We start from the raw sequence: 20,790 nt of genomic DNA, 5'->3' as shown, positions 1-20,790 counted from the left end.
GGAAAGTACAGGGAAAATAGAGCTTGCTTACGTAGTATATATTTGGATTCAGCTCTATTAATTTAATTTCCCCAGGATTTCACAGACGTATATCATGAAACAGTGCTTGTTTTTATCCGTGTCTGCAACAGAAAAAAATTACGCATCCAAATGGAGCATAATTCTGCCTGTAAGTGTTACATGGTGGGTTCTTCCACGCTTGAAAAACTGACTTTCAAGCACAGCGCCTTGTTTGTTAAAAATGCTTTCTCCATTCCATACCAATCTCTGACAAATCTAAGACCTAAAAAAAAAAAAAAAAATCCAGACCATTCAGCTGCATTACCTTGTACCACTTCCATGTAAGCAGTAACCTCCTTATAGGTCATTTTATGTTTTTTCACCCCCAATTTTGAGTTTTTTAGGTTTACATCGTTGCTAAAATAATATTTTATGATGAGCAAGGAGAGCAGAGTTAGTAAAGGTACTTTAAAGTAGTTTTTCAGGAAGACAAAACTAATTGGAAAAACAGGATTCCTCTTTTCCAACTTACAAGTGAATATTTGAATATAAGTCAACAAACTTATGGAAGAGACATGTCACAGAAGTGTGCTTACTTGACAGGATTTCGGGCAGCATCTGGATCTTGGGCTGTGACTGAGCCTATTGTCGTATTTATCTGAGCATCTTCTCTTATTTGTAGGATGTAGGCCAGTTTGCTGAAGACAGGGGGCTCGTCTACATCTTCCACCATAATTTTAACTGTGGCTGAATCTTTGAATGGACCCAGGTAGAGAAAGCGGGGTTCAATGTGAGGGTTGGAGGCTTCCACTTTGAGGCTGTACACTTTCTTCTTTTCAAAGTCCAAGAGCTTGCGGGGGGTGCGGGGAGGAAGAAGTGACATATTTAAAGCAGCCAAGACACAGAAAGCCAAGGCATGAGCCATTTTTAGTGCAAATCACTGATAAATGAAAGTGATCATATTGCTTTGAGACATCACTACACAGCGTGATACTGGATAAAGACATTGGAATTCAGATACCACACAATCCTGATGGAAGTGTGGGCTGAAATCACGCACCACGGGTGCAAGTTATGATGGGCAAGAGAGGGAACCTAGAAGCAGGAGGGAACCTAGAACAGGCCCCCTTTAAAAAAAATCCTTATATTTGACTACAGGGAGCCTCGCCAGGGGCAGGTTGGCAAATATGTAGTAGATCCTTCTGTGTCAGATGTTGTCACATTTGGCTGTAATTGAACAGCTAATGAGTGCTTAAAATTTGCCAAGGGACTTCCCCGGCAGTCCAGTGGTTAAGACTGTGTGCTTCCACTGCAGTGGGTGTGGGTTCGATCCCTGGTCAGGGAACTAAGATCCCACATGCTGCGTGGTACGGCCAAAAAAATTTTTTTTTAATTTAAAAAAATTGCCAATATCTGAGCCCCACCCTGGACCATTAAACCAGAATATCTGGGGTGGGGATGGCAATCTATACTTTTAAACACCTCCCCTAGTGATTCTCCTGTGCAGCCAGGATGGAGAACCACTGGTCTGCAGCATGATTCCCTGTTCTTCATTCAGATAAAATAGATTATAAATGGGTTTTTTTTTGGCGTGAGTTGATAAAATATTCCAAGTGATATCCTGATAAGGGCGTCCGGCTAATTACTTGCCGAAGAAAGTAATGATCATTGTTGTCAGAGGTCTTTAGGAGAAGTATCTCTGCTTCTGGAGACATAGTGAACCCAAATGCTTGTTGCTGACTTTTAGTTTTAGATGATAATATGACAAGGCTCACGAGAAACACAATTAATCAAGACGTTAGTGAATGTGATTTAGTCGGCTAGGCAAAATTTCAGTTTGAATCTGATAAGGCACTAAGAATATTAAAAAGGTTAATGCACACTAATGGGCGTCCTAATTATATTATAGTATAAAACATTGATCTGAATGTCACTTAAACATGTTTTATTGTGTTTCCAGATATTAAGGCATGTAATCCAAAGCTTAAGATGAAAATTTTTCTTCTTATTTACATCTACTTACGCGTATATTTACCAGCAAATACAACAATATGCGACAAGAGAGAGAAAATATTACACCATACATGATAAAAGTGAAATCTTTAAAAAAAGTAACCAAAACTAATATTATTTTCAGCTTTGAAGCACACAGTTTATTGGTTTTTAATTTTTGCCATATTTTAGTATACTGCTCCGTGGTACCAAACAATTCTGCGGGTTAAATAGTGAATAAGTACATAGGGGAAAATAGGAATTTAGAATATAAAATCTTTATTATTGTGTTCCAAAAAGTAGCTAAAGAGCTTGCAGGAAATTTTGCTACTTTATTTTTGTGGTCTTTATATATCCTCTCTAATTCAAACCATCTTTATCACTGCTTGTATTATTCTCTTCCTTCAAAGCACGTAACGGAGTTTGTAGTTATACATGTTTCTTTGTTTATTTGCTTCCTTGTCCATGGGAGCAGTTCCCTGAGAGGAGAGACCATCCTGTTGAATGTACTATTGCACCTCCAGCATCTAGAACAGTGTCTGGAACTGTTTTTAAATTTATTCTTCACTTACATTATTTATTTCATGTATTTTTTGTATATCATTTGTTTATATTGTTTATTTACTTAGGAAGTTTTTAATAAAAATTTATTGAAAGTACGGAATTAATGAATGTATAAGATTATTGAGGACCCCTGAAAGCCAACCAAAGAACTCTCAATGTAATTAGACTAGGTCTTAAAAAGAAAATTAATAAAACAAGACTTGAGAGGAACGTTCATGTGAGATGTAATTGCCCCCAGTTACTTAGGGACCAGAGAAAAGTAAATGCCTTCATTTGTGTGGTATTTTAAAAAATGCATTACCTTTTTGACAGTTATAATCCCTTCCTGGGTTTCCTGATCGGTGATGACATCAAACATGTCCAGCCCCTCTCCCTCTGTAATGCTGTACTCAATTTCAGCATTTTCTCCCAGGTCGGCATCACTGGCTTTGATCCTGCCAATTGGTGTACCCGGCGGAGATGATTCAGGGGTTTTAAACTGGTATGTACCTATTAATCACCAGACAGAAATAAGTCAAACACAGACTAATTACACTCCATCATACTAAAAACAAAACCCATTTTCTAGCAGTTCATTCACACATTACCATGGATGCAGGCAGATTTGTGCTTTCCTTAAAATAATTAATGGTGCCCTAGTCTCCTTAACGTTTTTACTTTCATGATTGTTAAGAATATTTCTTCTATTTCATGACCTGTCTCGTGGCAAAGGGAAAACACTTTTCTTGTCCTGTAAGTAGGCTTCCAAGTTTTTGGTGTGATTGTGAGAAAGTCTGAACTGTGAAAGGAGGGCGCAGAAGGTTGCAAAGACCCCTGTTAATGTAATCTAGCAGAAAGAATAAAAAAGAATTTAACCTGAACTGTGACTTTAAGCCAATTACTAGGTGTTCTTTAAAAGAGCTCTTTCTGTCATTGCTAATAATAACTGAAGGTGAAAACAAATTACAGCACTTCCAGAATGTATCCAAGTAGAGATTCCTTCACTCCTACATGAAGCTGGTCTAGTTGCAGTTAGGGATATAGATAAATACATTGAGAAAAAATCTCTTAATTTTTTCTAATTTTGACTAATTTCTTCCTTTAAATTTTACTAGTGTTTTTTCTATGCATAGATTTCTCCCATTCTTGTATTTATATTACTAATTTAAAAGCTAGACATATACTTTTCTCATGTTGGAAAAGACATTGAAGGAGAGTACATGTGAGTTTCAATTAGATCTGTCAGGCCAGCATGTGCTTAGGAACAGACAAATAGTAAAAACAAAACTTATTCTATTCTCACCCATTACATTTTGCCAACTATTTACACAAATTGCTTTGGAAAAAAAAATTTATAGACTATGACACTACTAAAATATAGTCCTTCAACAATATTTAATCCACTAAGTATTGATTGAGCTCATCCTTGGTAAAATGATAAAACATGCCAAGTTTTTCTCTAGTGTATTCCACTTCCCTTTCCGGTGCCTCCAGCCCCTTTCTATATTCTCCGGTCCCTTGCCTCGGGACATTACGCAGTAATGATCACAGTCTATTTATTCAAGGAGAGAGCACAGAGGGGGAAGGTCCCGTGGTATGGGTAATCCTTCTGTTATCCTTCCCCAGGACATCCCCATATGGAAAAGGAGGTTTCTGGGAAATGTGCTGGTGATTCTGATATTTTCATTTCAGGCCTCTGTGGGGGATGTTTTAGCGTTCATAAAACCTTTCTTCTCCCCGTTAAATCAGAAATTAGTTAGCTATTCTGTTTTTGCATTTAACTGTGATTGAAATACTTGAAAAAAGTAAACAAGATAAAGCTATTTCCTGTTGATCTGTGTGTATCTCCATTATAAAAGAAGCCCTTATTAGCTGACCAGCTTTACAAAAGGGCCATGCTTGAGTAAGTGGGTTTTCTACTTAATGATGGCAGCTGTTTTCTCCTGGAAGACAGGATTCAGGTAGTGTTCTTAGGAAATCATAGTCAGAAAGGAATTTTGATCCTGGAAGAAAAATGTCATTAAAACCAGTACCTACTTGAGGTCTCTAAGTGAAAGGGTCAAGTGTACTGCTTGAGACAGTGGGCATTTATGAATGCTGGTTTCTCCTTTATCTTCCTTCTTACCTAATCATGAGCGTTAAAGATTTTAGAGATGACTTTTGGTATCTCAATTAACCATAATGTAGAAAACTATTTATGATTACAAATGGATTAAGTAAATAGTTATTTCCACAGTTGTATTTTTAGAAACAGTAAAATGATAAATCCTCCCCTTGCAAAGCCTCGTGAGGACTTAAGGGAGATTACATGCCTGATTAAATTCACAAAATATAAAGTCAAATTTTTCCTCACAGCAGCAGGCTTGTATACATATGTTCTGCACAAGCATATTTATGCCTGTGGTGGTCTTATTAATAAGGAAAAATAAAATAATGATGTTGCTTTTATAATAACAGCCACATCAGACTATCGCTCAGCTAATTACCAATAAATGTTCACATCTGCTGAGCATCAGTGTTGTCCACTCATTTTAATAAATGTGCCAGTTCTTACTAGGTTCACTAACTTTGGCAATTAATAATAATAATGGGAAATAAAATATCATTCTTAAAGTTACAGTTTTACGAAAGTGCACTGAAGACACTCATTCAATCAAATGTTCCTACTCTGGCGAAACCGGGGAGGGTTGTCATTGACATCCGTCAGCGTGATGTTCACTGTGGTGGTCCCAGACAATCCCCCCATCTGTCCACCCATATCCTTGGCTTGAATCACCACTTGGTACTGCTCCCTGTTTTCACGATCCATGTTGAGCAAGGCTGTCTTGATGATACCTATGGATATGAAGTTCAGAAATGGAAAGGGATATATTAAAAATACTTTACAAAATCATTTATTTATGCAAACAAACATAGATTGTCACCCACGATATGCATCATACTGTGCAGATGTCATGGGTGACCATAAAGATGATTGATTATAGTAATCAATCAATAGTAATCAATTTCCTTCGTACTGAAGGAAATTAAACCCACATAGGGGAGGTGGATACATAGATACATTAAAAAAATACACCTATAATGCAAGGAGAATGAAAACAAGTACAAGTCACATCCTGCAATAGTGCAGACTGTAAGTGGTATAAATATTAAGTGTTATAAGATGACACAGCAAAATATAACTTGGCGTGTGGCACAGTGCTAGACTACTGTAGCTGCTTGATAAAGGACACTGGGTGCATTATGAGGAAATTAATAGTCATATATACTTGAACTGACTCCTGAGTTTCACATTACCGAATTAACTAATTCCTCAGCAAATATACCCACCATCATGAATGCTCTGAGGATCTTCTAAATCACAAAACTGTGGTCTTATAAAAACACAGCATCAGTTGTCTCATAATGATCATCTTGTATGATCCTAGAGAATTTTTTCCCTAAAGCTGACGTGCACTTTAGTTCAACAGGTCCCAGCAGTGACCAACATTCTTCGGTTAGGTAAAATTTATTTCTGTTGTTAGATGGTTATAAAATAATTAGTTTAAAGAACTTCTAAAAGTTTGTCTAATTTCTATGTAAGGCTTATGCTTCAATTAGCAGCATTCTTTGAAAAATCACTGGAGAAGGCTTTATAACCTTCTCAGGTGGCACATTCCAGTGCTTAATGACTAGTGAAGCTGAAAATATCTTTTTTTATTTTTAACAAGAATACCTCAGACAACAGGTAGGAATGAATACCTCAATTTCATTCCTGCAGTGCTGGCTTCAGTGAAAGTGAAGCTGCTTTCTGTTCTCCAGATAATAGTACTTCTCTCTTTAAACACAGGAGGTCACCTTAGCCTTCTGTCCTTTAAGTTGAATAATTCTAATTTTTCATCCTCATTGTTTTTAAACTCAACATTTCCTTTTTCCTTGGGATTCTTTCTAAGTTCATGGCACCTCTTACATCGATTTCCAGCTGGATGTAGTGACCTAGAAAGGTTTTGATTTCTACTAACAATAATGGATGCTTAAAAATCGTATAAAAGGAACTCTACTCCTATTTTGACAGCAAAAATATGTGCAGAATTTACTATACAATACAAGTGATATTTATTAAAAAACAGTTCATCATAAGATAGTATGCTACTCTGTGGAGATAGTGCAGAAAAATGAGATGTTGAAGAAGGATTCCATTAAGGCAATCTGTTTTGTTTTTTAGGGCAGTAGCAGTTAGGATAAGCTAGACAACGTGACAACAAAAGTAAAATTTTAGTGGTTTAACTGAACTGTAGTGCTCTGTGCAGGCCAGTAAGAAGCTCTGCTCATGAAAACCCTTAGACATTCAGGCTGGAGACCCACTTGATACTGGTTTCCATCCATGATCACTGTGGCAAGAGGAAGGGAACATGGTGGGTTGTGCACCAGGTCTAAAAGTTTCGCTTGGAAATGACTCGTATCACTGCTACATTTTATTGGCCCCAATAAATCACATGGCTACATCTAGCTTCCCAGCAGGGTAGAGAGATGCGATCCTACTAAATAACTAGAAAAAGAAGAATCAGATTATGTATAAACAGCCCTACTGGCTATCAGAAGGAGTTGGCCTTTCAGCTTCATCTCAAACTGGAAAAGAGAATAAAACAATGTGTAATTTTTCTGAATCTCCTCTGAATAAACATGGTGGATGAAAGATCCATTGTCAGATTTCTTGCTTAAAATGACCTGGATGTCATATTTACAAGTGTATCGCTGGTGTTGGGGAGATGAATCTAAGAAAATTCAATCACACTGATTGTTTTTATTAAAAAATATGCTAGCTCAGTTGAGCATGTCGATTAAAATTACAGATGGTAAAAAGAAGATACAAAAGGAATTCTAACCTGTTTCTGATTCAACTGAAAAATAGGGCTGCCCCTGTAGGATGCTATAGACAATTTTAGCACTGTTTCCGTACGTTGGATCATCAGCGTCAGTTGCAGTGACTTGGACAACAAATGTGCCTGTAATGACAGAAACATGAATTGAAAATAAATTAAGGGTTAATGACGGGTCCTTGATACCCACACATAAGGAGAAAGCACAATCTTACTTCTACAGAAAACTATCATGGCAAGGGAGTGAAGAACTACAGTGGGATGCTGGGCTAAAAAGCCTTGGGTTTCTCATTCTGAAGGAATGTGATCAACATTAATAAATATTGTAAGGATTAAATTAAAGGGAAGCATGGGAATGATCATGACTTTGGGTGTAACTGATTCCAACCCATCTCCAAGGGTGAGATTTGATTGGATTCTTGCTACGGCAATTCTTTCAAGTTATCTAGGCCTAAATCTATTGGCATCTTGCACTATTTTTTCTACGAGGATTAGTGTAGGTATTGTTTAATCAGGAGGCCATTCGTGATTTTGCTGGAAATTTGCTGTGTCATAGGTGCTTTTACTCCTGGACTAGAACGTGCCGGTGTGGAGCCTGCAAATGCAGTAGCTATTTTGTGATCTTAGCAATGCCAGCCTGAGGACAAAGCTGAATAGGACAGAAAATTACACAGAAATATCTAGAACACAAATCAAACTATGTTCAAAGTCCACTTTACTTTTGGACTTAAGTAATGTGACCAATAAATGCTTGCATTGTTTAAAGTAATTTGAATTGTGTTTTCTGTTACTTACAAATAAAAGCATCCTAAGTGATAAATCTGATAATTCTAAGAGGTTGAAAGACCTTGAACCTTATGAGAAGTAGTTTTGGATTAAGTAAAGAATTAATTGGAATAGCAGAGGATACACATCCAGAATTTATAATCCCAAAAGATGATTATAATTAAATCCACAAAGAAGGCTATGTTGTTTTAGATTGGCATTCTTATCTTAGAGACCACAGTTAATAATAACCTTCAAAGTATCCCTAACCCCCAAGAAATTCCATGCAAATTTTTACATGTATATTACAATGAGAAGAAGTTCCATGGACTTTATCTGATTCTCAAAGGGGTCTGTGACTTCCAAAAAGGGTAAGACCCTCTGATTAAGATCATTTTATGGCTGACTTTTGGTATTCATATTAGACAAAGAGTAAGCATACTGCTAGAATTCTCCTGTCCACGAACAGGGCAGGGAAGTCACATTTAGGGAATATTAGAATTTTTACATTGCTTTTGTAATGTAAATAATTACATTATTTACAAATTACAAATTACATTATAATTACAAATTACATTTTGTAATGTAAATAGTAATTTTTACATTGCTTTTGTAATGTAATAAATTGTTCCATTTATTGAACAAATATACTGTACTGTGTTAGGGTTGGATGCTCTGGAGGTAGCATGTTGATGCATGAGATAGAGCACCCGTCCTTGTAATTTGACAAGGTATGTAGGGAAAATGACAGCATATGATGTTAAAACGAGGAGTAGTAGAAGTCAACAGACACCTACGTTCTTATTTGACATCAGTACAAAATTTGATTGCTTTTAGAATATGGTTATCTGGACACTTTGAGTGCCTATTAGTTGCCAGATGTGGTACTGGGGGCTCTGCACTTGTTTTCTCCTTTCATTCTTACGATAAGGATTAGGAGTTGATGTTTATTATTTCTTTTTTTATAGATATGGAACTGGAGGATCAGAGACATCAAGTCATTTATTTACCTAAGGCCACATTGGTGCTTATTAGTAGGGATAGTTTCAAACTTAGGTCTGTTTGTCGTCGAACTCCTTTTTTTTTTTTTTTTTTTTGCGGTACGCGGGCCTCTCACTGCCGTGGCCTCTCCCGCTGCGGAGCACAGGCTCCGGACGCACAGGCTCAGCGGCCATGGCTCGCGGGTCCAGCCGCTCCGCGGCATGTGGGATCTTCCCAGACCGGGGCACAAACCCATGTCCCCTGCATCGGCAGGCGGACTCTCAACCATTGTGCCACCAGGGAAGCCCCGAAGTCCATTTTTACTACCTTGTTATTGTCCCACTACCTTCATGTAATTCTTTTGGGATGCCTTTACTATCACAATAATGACATGTTAATTTATGATAATGATGAATGTCAACATAACTGTGCCTGTGTGCAGATTAGAAAAAGGCTTCTCTTCCTCAAGACGTGTTACTGCCAGCTACCCTCAAATATTTATAAAAACATATTTAATTCTATAATGACTTCAAGAGCACGCTGCACCTTATATTGTGCAGTTACACTTTGCACATCTTGTTAGAGTTGCCCAGTGTGGTGCTGATGACCAGGCTGTCCTTCATTAATTCTTCCTGCCCTTTACCACATAGAGGAAAAATATTTTTCCTAACAAATCTTCCTCTTAGAAGAATTCTAATCCTCCTCTTAACTTTGGTGATCATTTGTGATTTTTCTAACAAAAAGTGACTTCAAGTAATGAGATGAGTAACTTCTTCATGGGAAAAATTGAGATGTTTTATAATCATTTCTGTAGATTATGTATTTTCCAAGTCTTAGAATTGTGAACTGAAATGTCTCTGATATCTGACTCGCAAAATTATGGAAATGTTTTTTATTATGTAATTTAGCCCTTTTGAACTTGACACTGACTATAACTTAAAATAACCCTTTACACAATAGTTGAACATTTGTCATTGTCTCCCCTGAAGTGTTTTAATGTGGCTGACAGTGATGTCAGTAGGATTTTTTTCTTAATTTAAATTCTATTTACCTTTTCCCTATCTAAGCAAATTAAATGCACACGTATTAACTTTAAAATTGGTAGTAGAATTGTGCACAAAATATTAATTTACCATATTAATGTCATGAAAGTCTCTTAATTTCTACCACTTAGTAAAGAACATATCCTCTAGACATCGTCTGCATATTGTTTACAGATTTTTTAAAAAGTTTTCTTTGAGTCTCTTTCTCAAATATAATTACTCTTTAGTCTGGACTGTAAATTCAGGGCTTTTGTTTTCCATTGGGGAGATCCTTACCTGAAGCCTAATAGCACTATGGGCTAAGAGAAATAGAGAGGGCTGCTGCCTTTCAGTCCAAGAAATAAAGTGGGCATTTTGAGTGGGGGAGGAATTAAATGAAATGGTCTCTCCTCCCTCCCCCTCTCACCCTGCCACTTTTCATACCCTAATCACTAGAGGAAATGCTGTTTTCTTAAAAATAATAAGACTAGAGTAATATTAGGAGACACCGGTGCACTTACAAAAAGGACATAAATGGACTGTTTGAAACACAATGCTTCTAGAATTTAACAGCTAAGTCCATTCAATTCAGCAAATTTCACTCATAGGACTTGTTATTCAGTTGATGTACTAGAGGAAATGGTTGAATCACATCTCACTCACCGACATCAGACATTTCAGGAACAGTGGCCGTGTAAACCTCCTTGGTGAATATTGGTTCATTGTCATTGATGTCATGGATCTTGATGATGAATTCAGACTCGGGCTCCACAGGTCTCCCTGTTTTTCTGTTTATGGCCTGAGCTCGAAGGATGTAAACAGGTTTTTCTTCCCTGTCCAGCCTCTTGGTGGCCTGTATATCCCCTGTGTTTTCATTGATAATGAAGAGATCTCCTGCTCCATCTCCTGAAAGGATATATTTAAGTGATCCATCTCCTCTATCCTGGTCTGAATGTAACTAGTGTAGAAAAAAAAAATTAAAGAAAGTAAAAGTCAAGCATGTGATCCTAAACTGTTTGTCTTTATGATGCAATGCTATGTTAACTTTCATTCAAGTCTTTCTAAGGGTTGCAGATTGTTCTCTTTTACTATTTACTTAAATCCTCAGTTGTAAATGCCATTCGTTAATGAACATGTTTCCTTATAATCACAGAGATTTCCAGAAGTGGAACAGAGCTTGCATAAAATTTAGTAATCCTGATTTTGAAGAATGAAAAACTAAAGGCCAGAGCAATAGTAAGATGCCCAAGGACATATAGGCCTGGCGGGAACGAAACTATTTTCACTACAGCTTTCAGATCTATTAATACACTCTCCCCCTCACTTTTATGTACACAGATACACTAGACAAGCAATATACTACTGAGAAAAGGATTTTGGTTTTTGAATCAGAGTATACATTTTGCCTCTACACATTGCTATCTTGGTGAATTTAGGAAAGCTAGTCAATCTTCTTGATTCTAATACGATGGAGATTATAGTCAAGTTTCTAGGAAGATGTGAAATTTATTTATGAAATTCAACTCAAAGTGTTTGAGAAACATCTTAAGTGCTGTCAGGGACAATGCCTTGAAACCACCCTGACTAGGTAATTTACAAGATACATTGGAATAAGAATTTACAAGATAAATTGGAATAAGATAAATTTACAAGATAAATCGGAAAAGAATATTTAACACATATTTTAGTTTAATATGGGAAAGGACCTTCTAAAAGATTAGATTGAATAGTCTGCCTTATGAAGCAGTGGGTTCTCTGTTCCTGAAGGTCATCAAGCAGAGGCTCTGATAAGATTAACAGCCAGTGAAATGGGTCCGGGTAAAGGGTTGCGGTAATGAACATGAAGATACCACTGAAGTGAAGAGGGCGATCCTAACTTGGAAAAGTAGCCCATGGGTTACTTACCCTGAACTTTATATCCACTCTATTGACTTCCCTGTTGTTTCTTTAGTTCCCTTTTCCCCACCTCAGCAAAAGTTTAGGCAGTATCTCATAGGTCTTCCAATAACCTAACCCTATTCACAAGTTTTTTCAAAAAGTGCTTTTTACCAAGGAGAACTGTTTTCAGATCTCAGTTGTAAGTGTCAGCTACATACAGACAAGTCAGCTTTAATGGCTAGTAGGACCCTGTGGGGCCCTCCTGGGTACAAAAGCCCCTCTGTGCTTCCTGTTTCTTGTTTGTAGAGAAAGGCTTTAGTCTCCTAGGTCTTTCCTGAGTTCCAAAGAGCAGACTCAAGCAGTTACTAATTAGGTAAGTGAGGGAATGCAGAAACAAAGGAAAAGCAAATAGTTCAGTGATAAAACAGAGTCCTAGTTCCTCCTGAAGAGATATACATAACAATCTGACATATATTTTTGAGTTCTGCAGAAACTAAGCTCCCCCACACAAGGTAGAGGATGGTGATTACATGTTACCACAAGCATGCAGATGCCAGATTCAGAAGGTTGATGATTATGATTCCTTGAAACATCACCCTGTTACCTCACCACCAACCAGTCAGAAGAAGGTCCATGAGCTGCAATCCTCATGCCAAATGTTGCCTTTAAAAACCCTTTCCTGAAAGCCATTGGGGAGTTTGGGTCTTTTGAGCATGAGCTGCCCATTCTCCTTGCTTGGTGCCTCCAATAAACACTGTACTTTCCTTCATTACAACCTGGTGTCAGTAGATTGGCTTTGCTGTGCAGCAGGTGAGCAGACCCAAGTTCTGTTTGGCAACAATCTCTGCCTTATTTCAACTCTGTCTAAGTGGAGTATAGGCTATGTTACAACAGTAATGGCAACAACAGCAGCAGGTAAACCATCTCTGTGTTCTCTTGATTGATACTGCATGGAATGTTCAGAGTAATGTCTACAAACACATTTGAAAATAGAATCTCAGGGGAAAAAGGGACTTAAAAAATATGTAGCCCAGACTTTCTAAAAGTATGCCCCATGGAATATCATTTACACAAAATGCTGAGGAAAAAGCGTTCTGTGGCCCAATAATTTTGGGAAATACTTCATATTCTGCCTCTTTCATAGAGTCACCCAGTGCCCATTAACTTAGGAAAGGCTGTGAGTACCTATAGTCCACAACTAAACATCATTTAATCTAGCTTTCCTGAACTTTCTTATGTAATGAATCCTTTTTGGGTGTGATCCGTATTGATATTCCCCAAAACAGTTTTCCAAGAAACTCATTTTGGGAAACATGAGATAATTGAATCCATCACTGCGAGAGTCAAGAAAACTGAGGCTCCTATATGTAGTGTTTCCCAAATCACGCAGCTCATGTGAGAGTCAGATTAGAACTTGAGTGCAAGAAGAGGCTTATCGATTATTCCGTGCAACCTTCTCATTTTGAGAGATAAACTATGTCTAATGCCACACAGCTACCACTAGTTAATAGCAGAGTTTGAGGAAGAGAATATTATTTATACAATTAGTGGCCTTGAAAGCAATTTGACAGAAATCATGCAAGATAAGTGCGAACGGGGAGGAAATTGCTTAGAAGTGAGACAAACGCAATAAGAAATGTAAAACAAGAGCACTCCATGATTTGTGTAATGTGATGTGCTAAGAAAACGCTGAAACCCTGACTACACAGAAAGAGTCACTGGGGAAAGTTTTAACTCTCCATCGTCAAATTCTTATGACTGAAGAGAGCTCTTAAAAAGCTATTTCATTAACTCATGAGTAATGAAACCAATGTCACTGCCCTTTGGATCTGGCTCTAGGACAGCCATGGTCAGCAGCCTGGCACAGTGCAGGGGGCACCACACCAGGAGTCCCAAGTGTGGGACTTGCTCATTCTCTCTCTCTCAATAGGACAGTCAATTAACTTCCAAGCCCTGGGATCCTTATCAGAAAATGAAGATAATTGAGCTACAGGACAAGGCTGTAGTGAAGCACTAAGAGACTATATACAAATACTATGTTAGTTCCTACATAAACATGCGATAAAAGCATGTGTTTTATAAATTATAAAGTGTCTTCCAAATTTAAGATATTGTTACTATTATTAGCTCTTAGTTCACAATAAACAGGTTTTTGCTTTTGACTTTGAGAACTTTGTTCTGAGGCCTTTGAAAACCCAATTTTACAAACACATGGTATCTCTAAGGTAAAATCTGTTATCAAAAGCCCGTATTCTTCTATCAGGTGGCCATTGCTATCTTTCCACATGATTTATTATATTCTGCATTCCGCTAGATTATAGACTCCCCTCAGCCGGTTCTTTCATCACTTTCAATATGTAGTTGTTGCACAATTAGTAGGTGAATACCACATTGGATCACAAGATTTATTCAGGTAAAAGTAATCAGAAACTTATTTTTAACTGTCAGGAGAGACCATTTTGATGACTTATAGAACAAACACCAAGACAATGTAAAAGGGCAGTGGAGATGCCACCTAAGAGCGTGAACAGGGATTGCTCTGCAGATCCCAATTCTGATTTATCAGTATTTGAAAACTAGTGGGAAAGTGCATCTCTTCACTCAGGCATTGTATAATAATAAAACAATTTAACCTCATCCCCCTCCCAGTGCAGTGTTTGCATCTGATGGAGCGCACAGAATAGAAACCTCCAGAAGCCTTTGTGTGCTCTTTCCCCCTCTACTTCCCTTCCACTGAACCCCCCGAGGCCAGTTCTTTTTTCTCTTCTTGGGGAAAAGAGGAAACGTAAGAAGACATCAGTGCAAGTGAAAGCGGTGGTGACAAGCAGACATTAGGGGTTTATTGAGCTCTTAGAGTTTAATTGGATTTTTTTCTTCTGTGATGTCATTCATCATGGCCACTGTAAAAGGCAGAAGTTAAACAACAACAAATAAAAGGTTGTATGCTGCCCGAGGCATGTTTTTACTAATTTCAGTTTAATGTGGCTGTTCCATTAAGTTTAATCATCTGGCTCACTTCTAACGATTCACCATCAAGTAAAAATTATCCACTTCCCTCAGAAAGTCACATTTCACCTGGGGCTCGCAGGACTTTTTACTACTGTACCTGGAGCATTTTGTTGCAGAAGAAGCTCTTGGTCTTTGCTTGTTTTTCTGTTGACTTATCATTATTTTTTTAAGTGTAGCATCTTGACGAATAAATACAAGGATCTGGGGTTGTAGATACGGCCCCATCGCAGGCATCGCTAAAGCGGTGCCAGTATCTTTTTATCTGCTACGTATGTCACCTCCCGACTTGATTTTGTCTCTAATTCAAAGGTATAACACTAACTGTACAGATTTTTAGTGGTTTATGGAGCTAGTTAATGCTGCCCCATTCCCCCCATTCCCTATGTGTCACTGAGTCACTTGTCTTAAGTCAGTAACCAAACTGAATCTTCTAAGCATATACATCGTTGAGACAAGAAAGCAGCGTTTAAACAGAAGTTTACCTACATGGCACATCTGGAAGTACCTACAACAGCCTGAAAGGGGCTTAGGGAAGGAATTATGTGATTTTTTTTGCTGAAATTAAAAAAATGGGTTATGACTAATATGCTCATAGAGTGTAATGTGGCCCTTTAAGAAATGTAATGATTGCTAATCTGAAATGTTATAAGAATCAGAGAACAGCTGTGGTGAAAAGATGTTGTCTGATTGGGATTGAAGTGTAGAAACTGGAGTTACAGCAGAGAGAACACCTTTGTGCTAAATAGATTGAATATTATTTTAAATTGGGAAAATAGGTTTACAATCAACTTAGGACAAATGGAAGCTTAACTGAATTCAATATGTATATGTATATATGAGTGTGTCTATACATACATCTCTCTACATAATGCATGTATACATAATGCTAATAAATATGCTTAATGTAAAAATTGTGAAGAGCTTGTTAGGTAGAGTTTATGTCAGGAAGAAATTTCTTGAAGTACATGGCAGGGATTAGGAGTAGATTCTGTTTCAGAGATCATAGGGGTAGGTAAATAAAAATATCTTTTTTTTTTTTTTTTCTTTTGCGGTATGTGGGCCTCTCACTGTTGTGGCCTCTCCCGTTGCGGAGCACATGCTCCGGACACGCAGGCTCAGCGGCCATGGCCCACGGGCCCAGCTGCTCCGCGGCATGCAGGATCTTCCCGGACCCGGGCACGAACCCGCGTCCTCTGCATCGGCAGGTGGACTCTCAACCACTGCGCCACCAGGGAAGCCCTAAAAATATCTTTTAATAAAATTTTATATTACATATTTTAATATGCTGTATTTGGATGTTAATGATTATTATGAATTAACTAATTTATATCTAGTTTATATTTAATTTATGTTTTTTACAAGTTAAAATGCTGAGGGCAGCATATTTTTGTGGCAGGTTGTTGGAACTAGACATGCAAATTCTCAGGCCCCATCTACCTCCAGAATCAGAAACTCAAAGGGTGTGGCCCAACAATCTGTGTTTTAAGAAGCCCTCCAGGTGACTGTGATGAGAGCTCAAGTTTGAGAATCACTGCCTTAACTAGTACAATCATAATGCATGCATGGTCTTGGGCAAGGGAAAGAAATGGGTATGTAGTAGTCGGGTAACCTTGGGGAACTTACTTAATTTCTCCAAGTCTTATCTCCCTCATCTACATAAGAATAATACCATACTTAGTTTACAGGTAGGTTGTTCTGAAAATTAATAAAACAATGTATGTAAAATGCTTAACAGAAGGCCTAGCTCAGAGATATGCATCAATAAATGATTCTTACATCACAGACAGGAAGTATTCAGAAGGTGGACTTTGAAGGTGGAAACATTTGGGTCTGAATTCTGACTTTCCTATTAATCAACTAAATTAATTAAGTTATCATAGTTTTCATAGGTCATCTTTAAGACAAAACTCAAAATAACTAATTTTGCCAGATATTCCTCTTCTACTTGTCCATTAAATGTAGCTATTCCTTAGGCCTATGTCTTAGGTCCTTGTCTTTCCTCATTTCACATACTCTCTCCAAATGAGATTATCTATTTTCATGGATTAAACTATTATCTCTGTGCCATTAATGTCCAAATCTCTATAAAACCTCAGGACAGACATTTTCGTGAGAAACAGAGTCAAGGATACAGTGATTCCCAGGCAAGTCTCTTGGACAACTCACACTCAGTACTTCCCAGTTGACGTCATTACCTTCTCTCCCAAACCATTCTTCCTCTTGTATGTCCCATCTCTGTAAGGACCACCAGAGAGTCACCCTAGAACCTTCCTTCTGCCTCCATCTCCAAATTCATTAGGCCCCTAACTCCTGCCAATTCTACCTCTTACCTATATCTCAACTCACCGCCTACTTGTCTCCATTCCCACTGGTGCCACCCTGGTCCAATTCACCACCATTTCTCTTTGACCTATTGCAATGAGGCTCTCTGAACACACACTCAGTCTTGCTTCCTTTCCATCTATTTTCCTTTCTGTGACTAGCTGAACTTAAACAACACCATCAACAACTTGCAAGATACCACTCTTTTCTAACTGAATCCTTCAGTGTTTTCTCTTTACTCTTGGGATAAGGCCCCTAGCCCCACTCAGCATGGCCTCCAGTCTCCACAGTCTCTGCCCCTCTCCTTAGCTTCATCAGCCATCATTCTCTCCTTGACACTCTTTGTTCTAGGGTACTGTACGTATTGCAGTTGGTTGAAGATACATCAGACTCTTTCATATCTAGGCCTCCTTGCATGTGGTCCCCTTGGTGTAAAGTCCTTTTAAACACCTTCACCTGGTTAATCCAATTCATACATCAGGTCTTTGTAATCTTGATTTCCTCAGGGAAGTTCTCCCTGAGCTGCTAGTCTAAGTTATAGCCTCCTGTTCTACACTCCCAATTTCTTCCCCAGTTAGCCATCAGTACATTCTCAATTTTTTTTTTTTTTGAGAATTTCACAGCTGTTTTCATGTTTCAGTCAGCAAACAGCTAGATGGCAAATTTCATGATTAAAAAAAGCATCAAGCCTGTCTGGTTCACTTCCGTATTCTCAGCACCCAACATATCAGCACATTATAGATCTTCAATAATTAATGATTGCAAAGGAAGAATGAATGAATGTTATAAAGATAAAATTGGATAAAATATCAATAATCAATGAAGGTTTCTGGAACATAGAAGGTAATCAATAAATCTTAGTGTCCTCCACCCCCTTTCTCACTTGATTTTAGGATAATTCTATGTATCGAGAATATATGTTCCTGAAGCTGCCAGATAATTTAGCAATTACTACCAAACACTAAGCACATTGTCTAGTCTGAGCAGTCAGAGAGCAATTCAAGTTATCACCTCAGATATAAAAAATTTTCTTTAATAACCAATTAAACCTCAATAATAAAGCCAACCTGTATTGGATTTGTTCAAAAGAGCAGATGTTATAAGTACCTTGACCCATTATAAGTGCTGGGACAGAAGTCATCTGTTAAGGGTGAAGAAGTTTCAAGAATGAAGCTGATGGAAAATTCTCCATTTCACAGAAACATTGTTCTATTAAAATATAGTTTAACTGTCAACCAAGGCCATTTAAAAACCCTTATTGGCCTGAAGAGCTGCATAAGGCAATGAATAAAAAACATCTAATACCTGCCTTCTATACCTTTGCAAATTAGCCTAGGAAATACTTACCCGTACATAAAAGAAAGCAAGTAAAAGCAGAAATTAGACACTTCGGTATTCTTATTAAGTATTAGTTAGGAATAACAAGGTAAAGGAAACGCTAGAGAACAATACAGAGGGAACCTGTGAGTTGGACAAGGTGGAGTCAGGGGACATGTTAGCTCTTTGATGGTTTAGGAAGACTTCTTGGAGAAGGTTGGATCACTGAGGGGAGAAAAATGGCTTGGCAACCAGTATGAGCACGTGGCATGGTTTCAAGGCTCTGTGTGGGAGAAAATCAGAGAAGGCCTTGAGTATGTGCCTGGAATAATAAAAGCAATAAAGTCAGCTAAAATAGAAGCGTCCTTCCCTTGAGGTGCAGGGTCACATATTTTCTCACACTGCATTCAGATGTGCACGGGAAGATGCAGCTTCCTTATTATTTCTTTCTTTTTTTTATCCCTCAAGCTCTAATCCCATTGAGTATTAGGAACTCGATATTAGGTTGAATATTCAGTCAATATTCAGTAATTTAGTGCAGTCCAATAAAATCTGCCTGATTCAATAATACAGTCTCTTTAGATAACTATTTTAAATAAATCCCAGTCTTTCTGGGTTTTGCTTTCTCTCTTTGCCCCTGATTCATTCCAAGATGACATCTGGGTGTATGAAGAGGAGAGACCCACATGGCACAAATCAGAGGAAAATTCGGGGCTTTTGGAGCTAAGGGCAGTCCTGTACTGCCTCTGATCCACTGGTCTCTAGACAATAGCTCTCATCCTTTACTTTCCTCAGGGGCATCTATGGTTTTGGCAAGTGGAATCACGATCTCAGCTCTCCAGGGTCCAAGGTGACTAGTCCCACCCTACCTGCCTCCTTGGTATCACATACCCCCTAATGTCTGAGTATCACTCCTCCATTGCCCTTGGCAAATGTGGACTTAGCCACAGGGTTGCTTTGTCCTTGGTAGGTACCAGCAAAGAGATCATCCACCCTTTTCTTGCCCTGGAGAAGCCCAGGAGCTTAAAGGAGCTTCTCCTCCACCACATGATTGCCTCAAAGGGAAACGGGCAAAAACCCACTTTGTTTTCACCTTTATCCACAAACTTGCCACTGCTTCCCACTGCCCCCTTTTCCAGACTTCAGATACAATGTCTCAGAGAAGTAGAAATGACTATAGATACACACAGGGCTGTGTGTTTTTGTGTTTAATAGCCAGGAATGTGAAATGCTTCCCTCAGTTTCAGGAATACCCCACCACTTAAGTTTTGGTGGGAGGAAGAGAAAATTCCCACCATAAAAACTGAGAAGATAACTGGGGGGTAAGAATGACCAATAGCCCAGAGCCTGGCACCAATAACTTTTGGTAACTACATTTATAAATGGGATTCGTAAGTTTTATTCGAATTGGCCAGGCTCATCTCTTGATATGTTAAATGGGCTCTAGAAGAATCAGGACAATCTCTTTTCCTCTGACAAAACCTAGGTTCAGGCTGCCTCCATCTCCCATTTTCTTTTTTGATTATACTGTGTTGCCTCTTATCATGACTAGAAAACATTATATCCTTCTATGTAATATAAATAATTTGATTGATTTTTAGAGCAGTGTAAATATTTTATCTTTAAAGCTTTCTCTTATATGATCAATCATTTGGCAATGGGTCTGTCTGGAATTTGGGAAAATAATAATAGCAGACATTTATGAAGCCCATCCTATGGGCCAGGAAATGTGCTGCTGTTACACAGATTATATAATTTGTTACTCATTATGACCCTCTTCCTATCACCTCAACTGATGAGGAAACTGAGGCAAGGTAAGAGTTTAGTAACTTCTCAGCATCATACAACCAACGGGAGAAGGATTGGAGTCCAGGCAGTCTGACACCACAGTCTAGTCTGTTAACTGCAACATAAATATTTTCTCTGGATATTCACATTCAGTTCTATGACATTCATTAAAGGTCTATCCTGTACCAAACAATATTTTAAGTGCTGAGTTACACAGATCTATCTAATTCAGGATTTTTGGACCTCTGCTCTATGAACATTTTGGGCTGGGTAACTCTATTCTGTGTATTACAAGATGTTTAGCAGCATCCCCG

General features: G+C 38.1%; 1 protein-coding gene across 2 annotated transcripts in view; it reads right to left on the bottom strand.

The window, feature by feature from the left end:
• Nucleotides 1–20,790, bottom strand: part of CDH6 (cadherin 6) — a 127,742-nt gene that overhangs the window by 18,401 nt on the left and 88,551 nt on the right. For both annotated transcript variants that reach the window (XM_060295688.1, XM_030843637.3), the window contains exons 3-7: nt 10,826–11,120; nt 7,401–7,520; nt 5,203–5,370; nt 2,858–3,045; nt 597–850 (exon numbers count right to left, since the gene is read on the bottom strand). In XM_060295688.1, coding sequence (XP_060151671.1) covers nt 597–850; nt 2,858–3,045; nt 5,203–5,370; nt 7,401–7,520; nt 10,826–11,120 — 1,025 coding nt within the window. The remainder of the gene's footprint in view (nt 1–596; nt 851–2,857; nt 3,046–5,202; nt 5,371–7,400; nt 7,521–10,825; nt 11,121–20,790) is intronic.

Source organism: Globicephala melas, chromosome 3 (assembly GCF_963455315.2).
Source record: "Globicephala melas chromosome 3, mGloMel1.2, whole genome shotgun sequence".
Taxonomy (NCBI): domain Eukaryota; kingdom Metazoa; phylum Chordata; class Mammalia; order Artiodactyla; family Delphinidae; genus Globicephala; species Globicephala melas.
The sequence above is the reverse complement of the archived record's forward strand: the minus strand, read 5'-3'. Positions and strand labels throughout refer to the sequence as shown.